General features: G+C 39.4%; 1 protein-coding gene across 2 annotated transcripts in view; it reads left to right on the forward strand.

Moving 5' to 3' along the window:
• Nucleotides 1-2,571: 2,571 nt before the first annotated feature.
• Nucleotides 2,572-19,437, forward strand: part of PBX3 (PBX homeobox 3) — a 329,026-nt gene continuing 312,160 nt past the window's right edge. The window contains exons 1-2 of one of the 2 annotated variants that reach the window (XM_089677869.1): nucleotides 2,572-6,760; nucleotides 8,247-8,320. In XM_089677869.1, the coding sequence (XP_089533995.1) occupies nucleotides 6,564-6,760; nucleotides 8,247-8,320 (271 nt within the window). In that variant the 5' untranslated portion in view covers nucleotides 2,572-6,563. The remainder of the gene's footprint in view (nucleotides 6,761-8,246; nucleotides 8,321-19,437) is intronic. The other variant, XM_089677870.1, reaches the window with a different exon arrangement.

Below are 19,437 nucleotides of genomic sequence, written 5' to 3' on the forward strand. Positions count from 1 at the left end.
GCTATGCAGGTCCCCAGTCTGCCAATGGGAGCATAGCAGGTGCATGTGGTGGTGGGGGATTAAATATTGCCGGGTGTGTGGAGATGATTGGGTTGCTTTTGCTTCCAACTGAAAGCTGACAATCCCTCCCACAGCTCTGCTCTCTGCACACGCTATGTACAGCACAGCGATGATATCACTGTTACTTTTACAAGATAAAATCTGGGTTTTCAAAGGTATTTGGTGCTCATAAATAAATTAAAGCTACAAAATAATAAATGTTTACTTTTGCATTTAAGGGCTGGCTTACACCAGATGCAGTCCAGTGCATTTTTAAACTGCATATAAAAACGCATGCACAGTGTTTTCCATGTATATCAATGGCTCTAGTTCACACCAGTGTGGTTAGTTTCTGTGCAGTCAACAAAAGTAGAACATGCTGCATTTTTTTTCATCTGGAAAAATGCATTAAGGGCTGGTTCAGACCAATTTTTGCTGCATTCAAATTAAGGGCTGCATTCAGAATGTATTTTTGCTTTGTGTTGTGCTTGCAGCATCTTTGGTGAGTTAAAAAAACTCCAAAAAACGCCTCTTCCCATTGAAATCAGTGGAACATGCCTCAAAAACACCTCTGAGAGGTGTTTTTGGTGCAGTTTTTAAGTCACGTGCCCTTTAAAAAATGTTCAAAAAGCACGACAAAAGTGTGGTAAAAAAGCCTATGCGTTTTAGTGGGGGATTAGTGTGAAAGTAGCCTTAAATGAAATGAAATATATGTCATTTTGTTTTCACAAACAAAACTTTCTTTTGGTGGTATTTGCTCACCACTGGGTTTTTTTTTCGGGCTATAAATGAAAAAATAACGACAGTTTTGAAAAAAATTATATTTTTACTTTCTGCTATGAAACTTATCCAATAAAAAAATGTAAAAATCCCATTTCTTCATAAATTTAGGCCAATATGCATTCTGCTACATATTTGTGGTAATAAAAAATCCCATTAAGCATATATTGATTGGATTGCGCAAATGTTATAGCGTCCAAAAACTATACACTGGAAATTTTATTAATTTTTTATATATTAGTAATGGCGGCAATCAGCAACTTATAGTAGGACTGCGATATTGCGGCGGAAAATCTGACACTTTGTAGGAACCAGTGACACTAATACAGTGATCAGTGCTAAAAATATACACTGACACTGTACTAATGACACTGGCTCGGAAGGGGTTAAACATCTAGGGGGATCAAAGGGTTAACTGTGTGCCTAGCAGTGCTTGGTGTGTGTGCTGTTTTTATTCTGTGCTCAGCAGGGAAACAAAATCCAGCACATCGCTGCTGACAGGACACATAGGCGGAGCTGTGTTCTGTCTCTCTCCTAGGCGATCAGCGTGTGTTGCCCCTCATCCATTGGTCAGCACACGCTGATTGGCTTCTGCTTTGACTAATCACAGCACAAGCGGTGAGCTGGGAGCGTGTGCACGCTAAACCAGGAAGTGCAAAATCATGTATATATCCTTGATTTTGCATGGTTACCAGTGGCCAGGGCCGGTGATTCCACTAGGCAAACTAGGCAGCCACCTAGAGGCACAGCACAGGCTGGCACTCTCTCTGTGTGGGACATCGCCATGTCATGAATGATCCTTCAGCTGAGGGGAAGCTCAGCAGAGGGGAGGAAGAGAGGACAGAGGAAGATGCCGGGTGTCTGGGGCTCCTTCCAGTGTTCCTCTCAGACTCAGTCATTTACTACAAGCAGACTGGCAGCTGCTGATCACTGTGGAGTTCCAGCCCTTTTTTTGGGGGGGGGGGGCAAGTTGCTGGCTTTACTAGGGCGCAAAATAGTCTAGCACAGGCCCTTCTGGCAGGTACAATCACAGCGGTCACATGACTAGCATGCCTACCTCCTGGCATTATGAAGCTCTTAAGGGGCTAGGAGGCGGCAGCAGGAAGGGGTTCAATAAAGGTCTGTGTGTCTGGAGTTTGGCTTTAAAGGTGGCCATCCAGGGAAAGCACACTTCAGTCCTCCAGCTTTTGTGAAACTACAAATCCCAGCAGGCATTGCCAGACTGACTGCTACAACTATGACTCCCAGAGACAGAGGCATGATGGGACCTGTAGTCCTACAACTGGAGGGCCGTGGTTTGCCCAACCCTGCCATACACCATCTAACTGTACAATCTGCTCTGACAGGATTGGGGTGGATAGTTCCGGTGTGTCCTCCTATTACCAGTCAGTGTGTAGTGTATTGTGTGCGGCCACCTCGGCTCCTCTTCTTTCCATTTGCGGACACTTGTCTGCACTTTCCCAGGCTCGGTGTGTGCACCACGAGCCGCCGCCTCGTACACAACATCCTTCATCCTCCGCTGCCATGGCAATGCAGCGAGGACCAGCCAGCATCCCCGCCCACCTGTACGTCACCGTTCGAACCAGCCAATAGCAAGTAGCTAGGCGGGCGGGAAAAGGGCGTGCTCTCAACCAAGCTCCAGAGCCTATCCTGCTAGACTGAGCGGCGCTCCTGATTGGCCACCCTTCTTAGTAACGGCGGCAGGTCCTTTCTTAGCAACCGCTTCGGCTCGCCGTTGTTGAGGTCCGTCCTCAGTCTCCTCCCGGAAAGCCTCGTCGCCGCCTCCCCCCCTCCTCCCGGGGCCCGATACACGAGGAGGAGGAGCCTGCCTCCATTATTTATATTTTGTCTCCCTTTTTATTTCCTCCCCTCCTTCAAAGTCTGACACGTCCGCAGTGAGTGAGTGGCGTTGGCAGCCTGTCAATCCGTCACCGGGGCCGGCAGCGAGCGGAGAGAGAGGAAAAAAAAGAGCCGGGGCAAAGCCGCCGGAGCCATAAATCCCCCCCTGCCCGGGAAGCCCCGGCACCGGCCGCCCATCCATCTCCCCTCATCACCGGAGGAAGGAAACTTTTTATGAGCCTTCATCATCCTTCTCCTCATCATCCGGGCACCTTCACCCTCACCCACCCCGCCCCCACCCTGGACACAAGTTTTGATTTGTATTGGAGGGGGGATCGGAGCGCCATCATCAGCCCTGATTTATCGATCCCTCCCGGGGAGGAGAAGACTGGCAGCTCCGGGATGGAGGAGAGAGAAGGATGAAGGATGGGACAAGTCAGCACAGCCCGGGGAAAATAAAGCACCGTCCGGTCCGAGGAGACATCGTCCGTTCCCGGCACCTGGCCTGAGCACCGATCACCGGCACCTGGCCCGAGCCCCCATCACCCCTACACTTCTCCATCCATCCTCAGCGGAGGAAATCCGTCCAATCCCCATCACCAGGGAGGACATCAATTGCAACATTCCTACTTTTCTCCGATCCCTTCCAAATTGAACATTCTTACCGCCATCTCTCTACATTTAAACCAGGAGAACATCTACCAAACTGTCAGATCTCCCCATCTGAAGAGGAAGCAATTGCAACATTGTTACTTTTCATCAATTGGACCACTGATCCCTTTAATCTTAAAGGGGGGATCATCTGAACATTGCTACTTAATCTCTCTACTTTTAAAGGAAAGTCATTTGCTAACTGTCAGATCTCCCCATTCTGAAGAGGAATCAATTGCAACATTGTTACTTTTTTTTTAGCAGTTGGACCACTGATCCCTTTAATCTTAAAGGGGGACTCATCTGAACATTGTTACTTTGTCTCTCTACTTTTAAAGAAGGAAGGTCATTTGCTAACTGTCAGATCTCCCTATTCTGAAGAGGAATCAATTGCAACATTGTTACTTTTCTCTGATCTCTGAGAAAAAACATTTCAGGACTGATCCCTTTAATTTTAAGGAGGGGGTGGGGGGGACACTTGCTAACTGTCAGATCTCCCTCAACAACATTGTTACTTTGTTTTCGATCTCCAAGGAGGAAATTAATTGCAGGACTGATCCCTTTCATTTTAAAGAAAGGGGGTCATTTGCTAACTGTCAGATCTCCCTAACCTTAAGGAGGAATCATTTGCAACATTGTTACTTTTATTTTTCTGATCGCCGAGGAAATTGTTACACCCTGATCCCTGTAATCTTAAGTGTTGAATATTGTTACTTTGATCCCTTTACATTTAAGAAGGGGGGTCATTTGATAACTGTCAGATCTCCCTAATTCTGAAGAGGAAGCATTTGCAACATTGTTACCTTTTTTTTTTAATCCATTGCACCACTGATCCCTTTATTCTGAACATTGTTACTTTGTTTCCCTGATTTTAAAGAAGGGGGGGGGGTCATTTGCTGTCAGATCTCCCTAAATTTGAAGAGGTATCATTTGCAACATTGTTACCTTTTTTCATCCATCCATTGCACCACTGATCCCTTTATTCTAAACATTGTTACTTTGTCTCCCTGATTTTAAAGAAAAGGGGTCATTTGATAACTGTCAGATCTCCCTAAATCTGAAGAGGTATCATTTCCAGCATTGTCACTTTTTTTCTCATCTCCAAGGAAATACATTGCAGGACTGATCCCTTTAATTTTAATGGTGGATCATCTGAACATTGTTACTAATTTTAAAGAAGAGGGGGACATTTGCTAACTGTCAGAGCTCCCTAATCTTAAGGAGGAATCATTTGCAACATTGTTACTTTTTTTATCAATTGCAACACTGATCCCTTTAATCGTAAGGGGTGTAATTTGAACATTGTTACTTTTTTGATCAATTGTAGCACTGATCCTTTGAATCTTAAGGAGGGTCATCTAAACATTGTTACTAATTTGCTAACTATCAAGTCTCCCTTATCCTAAAGAGAAAATCAAATGCAACATTTTTACTTTTTTTTTGATCAATTGCAACACTGATCCCTTAAGGGAGTGTCATTTGAACATTGTTACTTTGATCCCTTTAATTTTAAGGAAGGGGGGCCTTATTTGCTAACTAACAGATCTCCTGAAGCTGAATTGGAATCATTTGTAACATTATTACTTTTTTTTATGTTGATATCCAAGGAAATCAGTTGCAGGGTTGATCCCTTTAATTTTAAGGGGGGATTATCTGAACATTGCTGCTAAAGAAGAGAGGGGCAATTTGCTAACTGTCAGAGCTTCCTAAATCTAAAGGAGGAAACCATTTGCAACATTGTTAGTTTTTTTTTTTCTGATCTCCAAGGAGGAAATCAGTTGCAACACTGATCCCTTTATTCTTAAGGGGAATCATCTGAACATTGTTACTTTGCCCCCTAATTTTAACTTTGCTAACTGTTAAATCCCCCTAATATTAAAGAGGAATCATTTGCAACATTGTTACTTTTCTATTCAAGAAGGAAGTAAAATGCAGCACTGATTTCTTTGCTCTTAAGGGGAGGTCATCCGAACATTGCTACTATTTTAGGAAGGGGGGGCTCACTTTCTAACTGTCAAATCTCCCTAATCTGAAGAAGATCATTTACAACATTGTTACTTTTTCTGATCTCTAAGTTTTGAGGACAACATTTGAGCATTGTTACATTTTCTAAACCTAATTTTAACAAGAAGGAAATCAATGCAACATTGTTACTTTTTTTCCTGATCCCTTTAACCAAGAAGGGGGTCATTAGAACATTGTTACTTTTCTCTGATCCCTGAGAAGGAAATACATTGCTACACTGTTACTTTGTCAGATCCCTTACAACGTAAGGGGGAAGCATTTGGACATTGTTACTTTGTGATATCCTTATGAACATTGCTACTTAGTCAGATCCCTTACATATTGAGGACACTTACTTTTTTCTGATCTCATTTTAACAAGGGGGAAATAATTTGCAACATTGTTACTTTTTATGATTCCTTTAATCTTAAAGGAGGATCATTTGAACATTGTTACTTTGTTCTTCAAGTGGGGAAATCAGTTGGTACTTTTTTTATCTAATCTTAAGAGGGATCATTTGAACACTGATACTTTATTTCTGCCTTTTTTTTTTTTTGCACTAAATGGATAAAATCACGTATCAATGAACTTGATTTTTGTAAATCAATCCTCCTGAACAAGAACTGTCCAAGTGCTGAGGAAAGACTGGAAAGCCAAGGCTAAGGTTTATGGTGAGGTCGCCTTCCCGTGGAATAAAACCGATCAGAAGAAGATGACAGCTCAGCCTGATGACATCTGACACAATGTTGCAGAGCACCGCATGGCTTTTTGTGTTGATCGTATGATCCTGATGGGATGAATTGGTCACTGGCCTTGTGTATCTGAACACTAGATCCAGGACTGTCCCCTTTTACATGAGACCCCCAGAACCGCTTCTGTCCCTGGAATAAAACTCTGATCTCTGCACAAAGACAATCTTGTAGTAAAAGCAGCAGCAGGGGTGATTTTCTCTTGTGTTACTTTATGTTTTTTTTTTTTTTGATGATCTGATGGAGTGAAGATCTGCTTTAACTCCTTAAATGCAAGTGTGAGACTGGGATCGGATGTGCAGGGCTTATGATCTGAATTGATGGAGTGAAGATCTGCTTTAACTCCTCGATTGCAAGTTAGCAAAAAAAAGAAAAAAGGAGAGTAGAGGTGTAAGGCTGGGCTCGGACAATTGCCATTGTTGATGTGCGGGGCCCAGCAGTGCTGCCCCTGACTGTGAGGTCTCCCCTTACAGTCGGTTTTTCAATTGATCGGAGTGGAGTATGGACGATCAGACCAGGATGATGCAGACTTTGGCCGGGGTGACCATGGCTGGTCACTCAGTACAAGGGGGGATGACTTTGCCTCCTCCCCATGGACATGATGGGACTGACGGGGACGGCAGGAAGCAGGACATCGGTGACATCCTGCATCAGATCATGACCATCACTGATCAGAGCCTGGATGAGGCACAAGCAAAGTTGGTTTCCACTGCAATAAAAAAAGCACACACACAGCATCACACTTTCCCTCCCCACACATCACAGCAGCTCATCACTCCTGTACATCCTGGAGTGAACAACTTCTCAATGCAGGCAGTTTGTCAAATAAGCCAACACATGTTTGGGTAGCAATGAGGCTGCGATGCAGCTGGAGGCTCCTTCTAGCAATGGGGATGACATGATGCCTTGAGTGGATGTCAACAAACCTTGCAGCAATAGTCTTGTGTACATCTGGTCCCTGGGTGTCCTTTACATGGAGCTTTCAGGACTCCTCCAACCAAGTCTTGATCTGCTTCTATATTCCCCCCCAAAAAAACAGCCCTATGTAGAAAAAAGCGATCATTATAAATACATAGAGCAGGGAAGGGACCACACAGGTCCATTCACACTCATTTATTGGTCCATATATTGTCAAAGTGATGCCCATAAAGGCAGCAGCACAGATCACTGTAGGCTCCTCTTGAGACAGGGGAGACCCTTTATCTGGTCCAAGTCCCTATATAGGCTATTATTTATAGTTCAGGCATTCAGGATCACTCAGCTCCCATCCAAGTAGCAATAATCTGTGATGCAAACTCCCCCCTATAAAGGCAAGAGTTGGCCAATAAATGTATCATTTTCTACCCGACCATTTGTTGTTTTATCCCCGACAACTTGTTTGCATGATTTGTAAACAGCAGGCGCGCTTTAGTGGTCTTTGTAAAAAAGAAAAGCGTGCGCAGATTTGGAGCTGCCTTTTGTTTTATGTGGCTGTGCCCATTTTTATTATCTAACATTAGCAAATCCATCTGTCGTACATTTTGTGAAACAAAATACTTTGAAACACAGACACTTTTTTTTTCTTTTTGTTGTATGAATGTTTGTAGGAGGCTTTTAGGAGATGCAACTGCAGAAAACAGAGTACAAAAAAAAAAAAAATCAGTGGTGGGAAAATATATTGCTGTGTAAAAGTTGGCCCCTTTTAATAAATCAGTTTTGATGTGGATTGAAGCAGTTTATTGCAGACAAGTGTTGATTTATATTTGCTATAATAGCAGGCTAATCTGACATGTGCGTAAACATTACAAATTGTAAAACCCTTTATAGAGAAAGCGCAACTTCCAGCTTCCCTCTTTTTTTTTCCCCCTACACTTTGGGGTTTAGCTGTAATCACTTCAAACTGAAACAATCTGATGCCAATTAATTAACTTCCCATGCCCAATAGATCAAAATTTTCTTTCCATAGATAGCATTAATAACCACTATATGTATTATAGTTTTATAGTAGTGTTTAATCACATAGGTGTCTATTTCCCCACTGATGACTTCTATTGATTCTTTTAAAGGTGTACAGTGCATTCCTTTAATTTATGCTTTTCCATTGTGCATCATACAAAATTATATTGGACAGTTCTATGTAGTTTAAATGACTGTTATAAATTGCTTTATGGTAATACTGTTCTTGTAAATCATTTTGTTTTTCAGAAAGCATGCACTTAACTGCCATAGGATGAAGCCAGCGCTCTTCAGTGTTCTATGTGAAATCAAAGAAAAAACAGGTAGGAGTCTTAACCTTTCTGTCCTATAAACCCTGAACCATGGATGGCATTACAACCCTGCCTGTCCACACTAAACATGGACTCGTCTTTGGAGCTGGGTGACGCCATCTTTGTTTCCTTAACACGAATCGGTGCAAAAAAAAAAAAAAAACCCTTATTGATCATTTGTTTATGTTCAGTTGGTGTGTTGTATGTAGTGAATGAGGAAGGGGGTCACAGATCACTACCGCAAGCACATCTCCCTTTATGTGTATGTCGTTTAGCCCTTGAATATTGGGAAGGACAGCTGTGTTGCAGATCTGTGGTTTTATTAGGTTAAACAGGAATGTATTACTTGCTAAGTTGGTATTAGATCTTGAAATACATTTCTTTTTTGTTCTGCATGTGTGCTGTGATCCCAAATACCTAGCATTGCTAAGCCCTATGTCTGCTGAGGCTGTAGGAGGCGGACAGGGACATGTATTTCCACTGAGATGTATAAACCATCAGCAGAGCTATTTTTTTCTTCTCTGAAATCTGCCCAGACCCCCAACGCAAGATCAATACTGAAATCTTGACACCAAATCAAATCATTAATTAACTGCGAAATTCACTGTTAAAGATATCTGCATTTTGACTGAGCAGTAATGCATTGCCTAAGTCAGGTCTATAATTATAGAAAGAATGCCAAAAAGAAGGGGGTTTGCAATGGGTCTTTCTTAGGTTTCATTTTAAGGCAACTGTATTATTGTCAGTAGCATATGTTTTATTCCAGCTAAATAGTGCCACATTATAAAATACCTTTTGTAGGTTAATACTTACACTTTTGTTAAGCTGTATGTTATATTACATATAGCATGATTATGGCAGTTAAAACTGACCACTTTATATTTTTCTTTAACCATGTGAATAAATATATATTTTTTGGTATTATTTTGTCTTTAACTGTTACAAAATTAATATTTATCCAATGCATTGTCAGCATCTCATGTACATTTCTAACATCTTACATTGTCTAAATCTATTGTATCTATTACCAGGTGTTATTTGTAAAGTTCGCTGTGCATCCCTTTAGATATTTAAACCGCATACATTTTTTGCAATTACATTAAGAGCAGTTTGTATAAATATTACAGGGTGTTACTGTGACCATAGATGACCTGGCCTTTTTAAACAGCTGCCAGATCATTAATATCCTACAATCTATAAGACAATGTAATGGATACCTAGTTGCATAGTCTTTTAAGAAAGGGTGGCCCAACTGGCCCGGACAGCTGTGGAGAAGAAAAATGGGCATTCTGGAAAATTTGCTTTGTTGGATTTATTTATTTCATAAAAAAGTGATCATTAAATAATCCAGGGATTTCAAGGGTGTCAAATCACCAGAACCTATTAAGGGTGTCAGTTTCAGTGTTGAGCTTGTCACTGATACATTGTAGCGAATCAAATGACTACAATATATATATTAATTGCTGGCACACCTAATCAATCACCGTCAATTTCTGTGTGCGGAGAGGGTTTTTTTAAAACCCCCAAATCTATCTCTCTAATTGCTGCTTTCTGCTGGAATAATACACATTGACCTGATCTTCCAAACACTTCCACGGTTTACAATAAACCACAAGTTTCTTTAATAATTCAGGGGTTTGTTTTATGCTCACAACACATTCTTTATAATTAAACCCTTTTTATTTAATAACTTAAACATGCAGCTAGCTACCTGTTTAAAAAGAAAGTAGAAAAACCTATTGGGGGAAATTTGAAATGCAAAATTTTCATTCCTGTGATGTAGTATTTAAAAAAGAAATTGCGCATTTTTCTGTCTTCTTTATATATAAAATAAATTCATTATAATAAGTTGTGGATGCACTTTTGCATGCCATGACAGTTTCCAATTGATGATATATTTCCTATTTTATTATGGGAGCCTTATCAATGTTAAAGCTTTTGCAATATATTGTACAGCTCCCTAAGCATAGGTCACCACATAAAGCAGAAATGATAACAACTGAAATAATCGCCGGCTTACTCAGTATATGAAATGAACCTAATCAGAGTGGTTAGTACTGTAAATAAGGTATCAAATCCAAGATCTTTCCTCGATTAGACAGGGTGAAACTGTAGTCATGGATGAAATAGCTGATGGCTACAATTGTCCTGTGTTGTCCTAGCTTCTGAAAGTGACAGTAAAATTTAACAAAAGGATATACTGAAATAGAAAAAGACATGCCTATTACATTATGAATGAGCAGAAGATTGTGTAAAAGGTCTTCTTAGCACACAAAAGAAAGCACAGCGGCTAGCCATGACATTAGTAAACAGAACAGCAATTCAGAACTGTCGTGTGATCCTTTTTTTTTTTTTTTTTTGCATCATCATTTTGCTATGATGTAAAATCAAGTCTGATCCACTGAACGGAAGTGCGAATAGATCACACCGGTGTAATTCACACATTGCAATACTGTCCGACTGTCTAGGGACTGTGAATTAACAGTTGGAGCAGCTGATTTGATGCTTATAAACAATGCTGCAGTTCAGGTGTTTATTTTTATCCTTCTTGGCATCAATCTGTTTAATGTCACCGAGGGTGGCCAAGCTGGCATTGTAATACTAACCATAGAAACTTTATCTTATTAGCTATTGAAAATGATCAGGGTTATGACATTTAAGTCTGCTGCCCATATTGTTGTTTTTTTAAACAATGCGATTCTCTGGAAATCCTAGATCAGAAGGACTTGGTTTTATTCCCACTTCACTGTTTTGTTTATTTTAACGATCACATCAGCCAGCGGGTATTGAATAAGCCGGCAGATAACAAGTACATTGGTCCTGATGATACATTTATCCTCTACTTGTTTCCCAGGCTTGTAACGCTAGCTCTTTTTTCTTCCCTTTTTACCAAGAATTGGTGTGAAATTACCTGGTAGTTATCAAGTCTTACTTATGTTTGTGCTTTGCTAACGGTAACCACAAGGTAGCAGACTTTGGCACTTTTTTACTCTGTAATTTTTTTTTATTTTTGCTTAAAATATTACCTTGTAAAATCATACGGTTTTGGAATTGCTTTTTTTTTTGGATTTGAAGAGTTAACCTGCCCTGAATCCTTTTGCTGTTTATTTATTTGTTTTTGATTAATTCTTCTTGGAAATAAAAAAAAAAGGCCAAGGAGATTACTCCTGCTCGACCCGTGTTTGTTGCATGTAGATGAGAAATGACCTTTTTTTGAATTAAATAAACAGGCTGTGGATTTCTCAGCTAGCCATAGGCATGAAAATCAATGCACGTGAACATATGATTGTGTATGGCTGTAGTTCCCCCCCCCCCCCATTCTTTTGTCAACAAGCCTGAGCCTTAATGCAAGTTTTTATCCCCAATGGAATACACACTGGCAAAGCCCAAGATTGCTTCATTAGTATTTTTGATCTGAGAAAATTAGAAATATTTGTTAGTTTGTCATAGAAGCTGGAACAGCTTCATCCGTCTTTGGAAACACTGGATTTTCTTGTTGAAAATCCCTTTCTAACACCCATTAGTACAACACTGTGGAAATTATGGATGGATTTCCAAACAGTTTGTCCATTTAGGTAACACCTTTAGTCTGTACATTTGGGATATTTAAAGATCATGTATCAACTAGCAAGAAATTTGATTGCTGGCACTACTTCTGCGTCCTTTCAGATCCGGCCAATAAAGTCAAAAGGTTTTCATTTTTTGATTTTCTGAATGCAGGACTTGCCACTGAAAAGGTACATTGACAGCTGCCAGCTACCCATAAATATAGTCAGAGGGAGCAGAGAGCTTGAATGGCATTCATTTAGTAGTAATGTCTAATGGCATACGTGATGGTCTGCCAGATTTGTGGCCTTCTGCGAGTCTTATAAGCAGGACAGACTTGGGAAGATCATAAAATGTAATGAACTTCTCCACTGAGCGAGGTGTCCGTAGGGGAAGCTAGAAGGACCGTCTCGGGCTAGTTGAAGGATTTTTATATGCCTAAAGAGAGTCAGTATAAACGCTCACTGAACATTTTTGACCCAGAAAACAAGATCTGAGTGGCCAGTTGGGGAACGTTAACCCTTTTGCAGCCAGACGTATCAGTAAGGAATAGCAATATGATGTGATTAATAATGCACTTCTAAGATTAACACTGCTAGGCTTCAGGTAAAAAAAAAAGAAATCTGTATCAGAAAAACAAATCCATGGAAATGGCCCCTTTTGCTTGTTCAGTGGTTGATAATGGAAATTAACTTTGGGCAGTAAAGTAAGCCACTGTAGTTAAAGCATATATCTGTGTTTGTGTATAATAAATAAATGAATAAATAAATAAATATATATATATATATATATATATATATATATATATATATATATATAGAGAGAGAGAGAGAGAGAGAGAGAGAGAGAGAGAGAGAGACAGACAGACAGACAGACAGAGGGAGAGAGAGAGAGACTCATATTTATTTGCTGGATATCACTTACAATGTGCACCCAGGACTTTATTAGCATGCAGGAATCAACTGTTGCCTATATATATATATATATATATATATATATATATATACACATACACACAGGCATTCTAAATTGTGCAAAAATTACTACGGCTGCAGCAACTTGTAGTGCTGTGACTGCGCGTCATGTTCTGTTCGAGAGGGGGCTGACGCTTTTTTTTCCCCTCTTTCACTTTTCGCCCATTCCCCATCCTGAGGGAGCATGAAAATATCTATGGTTAAGGAACAAGAATGTGTCACGTTACATGCGTGCACAGAAAAAAAAATCTGCAATATTAATTTCCCAGCTTGACATAACCTTTAGAAAGTGCTGATTCAAAGTGATCAGACATACCTTTTCTCAGTAAAAATGTGTACTCTTTGAATGGTGATAGGCCATCCCAGATAAAGAGTATATTTCCCCTTGGTCTATTCTACCACATCTACCTGTGCTGCTTCTGTTCCCTTTTGAAAGTCAGAGTATGTATTCCAACTGAAATGGTATTCTGTATGCTGTGTATCTAATCGTTATTTATATGAATATTTTAATAATAATAATAATAATAATATATATATATGTAATTTATTTTTTAATCTTTATTATATAGGGTGCTTTCAAGCCTGTTAAACTATATAAGATATAGCTATCTATCTAGCTACTAGTTTAAGAGGGTGGACAGCACCAACAGGTAAAGATAGTAATACCCTTCCCTTTTAACCGCTTCAGATATATATACAATTTTTAAAATATTTTCTATTCTATTTTTATATGTGTATAGTATATGTGTGTGCCCACAGGTATGATTATAGATACCAGGTTTGACAAATTCTAGTAGCCAAGATACCCAAAATCCTGTTATAAAGTAAAACGTTCATTCCATCTAAGAAAAAAAAAGGTAAATGGACAGAATGGCTATACTTGAGCCCTATACTTGAATGACTTCCATCCACCAAATACCTCCATATATCTATAGACAAATGCGCGCGCCCGTGTGTGTGTGTGTGTGTGTGTGCAATTATAGGAAACTGTGATTGAATGTCTTTATAATTCTTTAGTGTAATTTACTTAGTAGTAAACAATAATCTAAAATATTTTCAAGAGCATGTCTGAAACTAAGGGATATATATATATATATATATATATATATATACACACACACAAACACACATACACACACAAACACACATACACACACAAACACAATATATATATATTTATTACAGGTACTTATATAGCGCCGACAATTTACGCAGCACTTTACATATACATTCACATCAGTCTCTGCCCTCAATGTATACACATATATATTACCTAGTACTGAAGTCATAACTAACAGATATGGAAATGGATATAGATATTTCCTCTTTGGAAATAAATGGGTTAAACATCATCAGCTTGATTCTAAAAGTCTGTTACCAGCGTCAGGCTCAGTTTCCTCCTTTAAGGTTAATCAGTATCCAGTATCAATACAAACTCAATGAAGATAATCAGAGTTAGCTGAACATGTTAGTAAACATACCCAGATATTATGTATGGTAGCCGAAGAATGTTTTGTAAATATTTAACTCGACTTTTTATTATGACATTTGCAAGTGATCCAAAGGAAATGCTGAATGGATCTCAGGATTTATAGTAGGTTATCAGTAAACTCTTTTCTTATCTGCATCCTTCCTTCATTTTTTGGCTTTTGTTTGCTTTACATTGTTCGGATTTTTCTCAGTCGTACATCACTGAAGCGATGCGTATGTTGGCGATCTATAAAATGTATAATTATTGCAGTGTTGGGACAGGAGAATATCACACATTTATTCCTTTTCCACATCGAGATACATTTTATGAGGGCAGCATGAAATGTCATGTATTTTCTGATAGCCCAATAAAAGTTATTACTGGCTGAATAAGGGTGCTGGAATATGGCTGAGCACTGGTATTTAGGCATAAAGTGACACTTTTGGAAGTTTTTTTTTCTTTTCAAAGAAGGGGCATATAGTTGGCTGTAATCTGTATTATTTAGAACTTTCATTCAGTTGTCATACTAATCAGTTGTGAGCATTAAGCATGAGCTGTGATGGTGATGAGTAGTGTGTACAACAGATACAACTGGAGCATAATACATTAGTAACATATAGTGTAATCCCAGCCTTTCTCCCACCTCTGTGGGCATATTGAATGTTTCATAATGAATCCTTTTACATATATACTGTATGTGGTGGTGCTCTGAGATGGATTTGTCACTGAAGCTCTGCTTTGCATTGCTGAAATTGTCACTTGGAATTTAAACAAGGATTGTCTTTTATCAACTTGCCAAATTCCATCATATAGACTGGAAATGTCTCCCCCCCCCCCTTTTTTTTATGCTAACCCATACTTCCATCATACAGATCTGTGGATGTACTGAGTTCACCGTGTGACTAGTGAAAAAGTGTTTATTTTTAGGTATAGTTACCGCAGACAGTTTACGCTTCACTTTACATATACTGTACAGTCACATCAGTCCCTGCCCTCAAGGAGCCTACAATCTAAGGCACCCTATTTCACATTCATACATATTACAGGACTAATTTAGACAGGAGACATTTAACCTACCAGCATGAGTTTGATGTGTGGGAGGAAACCCACGCAAACACAGGGAGGACAAGAACATACAAGCTCTATGCAGGTAGTGTCCTGGTTGAGATTCAAACCAATGACCTAGCGCTGCAAGGCAGGAGTAATTGAAGAACTTTGCACACTGCATATCCAACATTGGGAATGCAATAAATGAACAATAAAGCATCATGGCATGAATGGAGTCTTGAAATGAACAGTATTCAGTCATGTGTCAGGTGATCAAATTCAAAACATTCTGCATTAGTGGGGCAGTCCATTAATTTTAGAATATGCATACCATACATCTACAATGAAAGAGAACTCAGACAACGTTTTGGTTGGACTTTACATTGATTTCTAGCTCTGCTAAAATATTGTTCAAATTGTTTACTGCAAATTGATTTCTCATTAACGTGGTCTATAAGGAATAAATGTTCTTGTTTATATGTATGTCATATTCAGCACGCGTTCTCTCATACATTTCTTTCTATCCTTTTTCTCTGTCCCTCACTCTCTGTCTTTTGCTTTATCTGTCACTCACTCTCTCTTTCATTCTCTGTCCTTCTCTACCCCTCTCTCTTTTTTTTCTCTGCCGCTCACTGTTTTCTTCTTGCTTTCCTTCTCTGTCCCTCTTTCTCTCTTTTTTTTATTTGTCCCTGCCTTTCTTTTTCTTTCTTTGCCCCTAACCTCTTTCTTTCTCTTGTTCTTTTTCTATCACTTACTCGCTCTCTTACTCTTTTGTTTTCTGCCCTTCTCTGTTTCTTTTTTTCTCTCTCCCTCACTCTTTTTCTCTCTTTCTTTCTCTGTCCCTCACTCTTTTTTCACTCTCTGTCTATCCCTCACTCTTTCTTTATATCTTTCATTCTTTGTCCTTCTCTCTTTCACTGTTTTCTTCTCTCTTTTTATTTCTTTTGCTGTCTTTCTCTTTCATCTGTTTATGCCTCCCTTTCTCTTTTTCTTTCTCTGTCCCTCACTCTTTCTTTCTCTCTTTCATTCTCTGTCTAGCCTTCTCTCTTTCTCTGTCCCTCACTCTGTCTCTCTTTCTCCGTCCTTGATTTTTTCTCTTTTTTTCTCTCGTTCTCTCTCTCTGTCCCTCACTCTTTTTCTCTCTATTTCTCACTCTCTCTGTCTCTCAGTTTCTCTCCTGTCCATCACACTCTTGCTTTGCTTCTGCCATGGCCTCTTTCTCTCTCCCTTTTCTCTGTCCCCCCCATCTCTTGTTATATAGATATCTGGGGGAGGAGGAAAGCAGAACAAATATTGAGCTGTCATTGTTTTTTCTGGGTAATGCACTGGTACATGGTTTATTTAATTAAAGCCTAGGCAAACAGGCACCAAAAGCGGTATTTTTCAAAAGTAAATTTCCTTACCCATTGCTACAAAATAGACTCCTAGAGCTTATATGCTAAACTAATGATAAGGTTATTTGCTTAATAAATTCTTGAACATGGTTGTTTTTAATAAAGAAAAAAAAAGGCTTATTTGTGATAGAGTAAAATAAATCCCTTTAATCTGGGTGGTTGGTTAGCCTTCTAGCTTGTTACCAGCAATGTGTAGTTTGGTGTTGTACTGACTGTGTGATAAGTCGCAGCTAATACAGGACCCGGCTGAAAGGCAGTGACTTGTCTAATTGCTGGAAAGAAACGTATTTGTTTGCTTGAGCTTGTTCTCCCATAATCTACCTATTCACACCAAGGGAAGAATGTAGTATTTGTTTTCTGCCTGGCTCTAACCTCTCGCCAAGGTGAAGAGGCAGTCTTACAAAGCTTGCCTTTTTCATTAATGATAACCTTTTGTCACTCTTACATTTCAGGGAGTGAATTATGAAGGTTGTAAATAATTCACATCAATATTTAATATAAATTATTAAGGTTTCTGTCAGGTCTTTGAGGCGCTGTTTCTCTAAACCTTGAGCAATTTCTGTTGAATTCCACTCGAAAACGCACAACTCCTGTAAAATTAAATGCTCCACCCTCTTACCCATCACCTCTGCCACCCTGCAATTTTCACTGTTCTGAAGTGCAGTGCGAAGGGAAAGCAGATGGAATCTGAGATTTTTTTTTCTTTTTAAGAATCAGTTATAGCGTCTAATTCTAGGCTTTTTATATGAAGAGAACATATTAAACTGCCCTAGCCACTCTCAGTATGTCATGCACTTTGGTGACAAGATTATCTGGAATTCTTGCTCCTCCACGCTGTGAATTGTACCCTAGAGACCCTCAAGCTTAAAAGAAATATATTTGCAAAGTGCAATAACCCTTAGAAATCTGACTTCACATTTTACTGATAGAACTACAGAAAACTGAACTCTGATTAGTTGCTTTGTGTTATTACATTTTATACATTAATATTGATTTTGCAACGTAATATTAAACCCACAGCGTTTTTTAATTTAACACATTGAACACACACAAAAAAAAAAAAATTCCAGTAAACTATATATTAAAATTCTTACCCCAGCTCTTGCAGTTTACAGCTTTCAAAGCCAATGGCTCCTGCACTCTCAGTGCTGCTTCCCTGAACAAAAATCTATTCAAGTATGTATACTTAACTTTAAAAAGTACATTCTAATGCTCTTTATCTCCACCAAGTCTCCAAATTCCTTTTATTTTGCTGTTGTGATTCAAATTCCTGTTAGAGGGTGGCTACATTCATTCTACATGGTCCCACTTATGTAGGAATGTAGCCACCCTCTCTTGCTGGCTCTCAAGATGAACTAGGAGCTATGGGATTTGCAGTGTGCATAGAGCAGTGCACATGACCACAACTAATGTGCACTGCCTATTCCAAACAAAAGAAAGTGAGAGGGGGGGAAAGAAGAGATTTGGGAGGTCACCAAGGATGCTACAAGGAGGCAGAAAAACACAGTAAATAGCAATTTCAATAAAATATATTACAGTAATAATCTATTTTAAGTAGTGGATGTGTATGGATTATTTTTGGAGAAAAGGAAAGTCGTTTAGTGTCACTTTAACAGTAGTCAGTGCAGCCTCCAGTCAATCTGTTAGTGTGAAGGAGGGAAGAGGAGGATGAAGCAAGGGAGTGCCTTGCCATCCTAGGCTACTGGTGCTGTGTGCTTCGATTGATGCACACAGTGTAGGGAGACACAACTTTAGTTTCTGTAGGCAACAGTGACACTATAGGATTCATGGACGTAAACTAGAACATGGATTAAAAGATAAAGAAGCTGCTTACCCAGTAAGTAATTAAATCAGCTACTTAAAGTGTTTAAATAACAGAGTTCAATATCACTTTAAAGAGGAATTAAAAGTTAGCAGCTACAAAAATGACAGCTGCTGACTTATAATAAACAGACACTCACTTGTTCAGGGATCCAGCACTGTCCACACCCGGGCAGGTTCTTCACTGGTCTTTGGGTCCCCAGCATGTTTACTGTGGGCAGCCAGCTTCTCACTGAGCATGTGTGAGCCGTGCTGCGCTTTGTGAATGATCCTGCAGCTTTCTGGGACCTGTGACATGTCCCAGAAAGTTGCAGAAATGGATGGGGGTAGGAGAACTTTCGGTGGAATCGCTAAGGCTTTGACAGGTACTTGCTACCCCCCCAAGAAAAATAAGTTCCAAATATGTCAGAGAAAGAGGGGAAGAGTAGGAAGAGCAGAACTTCCCCTTTTGGGTGAAGTTTTGCTTTAAAGTTGCCCAGTTGCCTTTTCAAGTGGCCATTCACATGCATAGCACTCCATTAGTACAGTGGTAAATCTCTTCAGATAATCAGCCATTTCCAATAGAAAATGTTTTTTTTAGCCATGCCTTGTCATTTGGTTTTACAGTTTCCTTTTCATTCAAAATATAGTGCAAATTCCAAGAGACTGTGGGGTCAATTCACTAGTTAAATAACAACTGAAATAATGCAGTAAAATAACGCATGCGGTACATTTTTTCCAAATGTACAATTCACTAAGAATATTTCTGCAAAATAACTCTTGCGGTAAAATAGCTGTATTGCGGCAATTACCGCATATTTTCATGCAGTAATTTATTGCACAGTAACTGGTTGTTAAGGAAGCCAGCAACGGTGTCCTTAAAAGATAACTCATCAG

The sequence above is a fragment of the Staurois parvus genome, unplaced genomic scaffold (genome assembly GCF_062004578.1).
Source record: "Staurois parvus isolate SC_StPar_1 unplaced genomic scaffold, SC_StPar_1.0 ptg000194l, whole genome shotgun sequence".
Taxonomy (NCBI): domain Eukaryota; kingdom Metazoa; phylum Chordata; class Amphibia; order Anura; family Ranidae; genus Staurois; species Staurois parvus.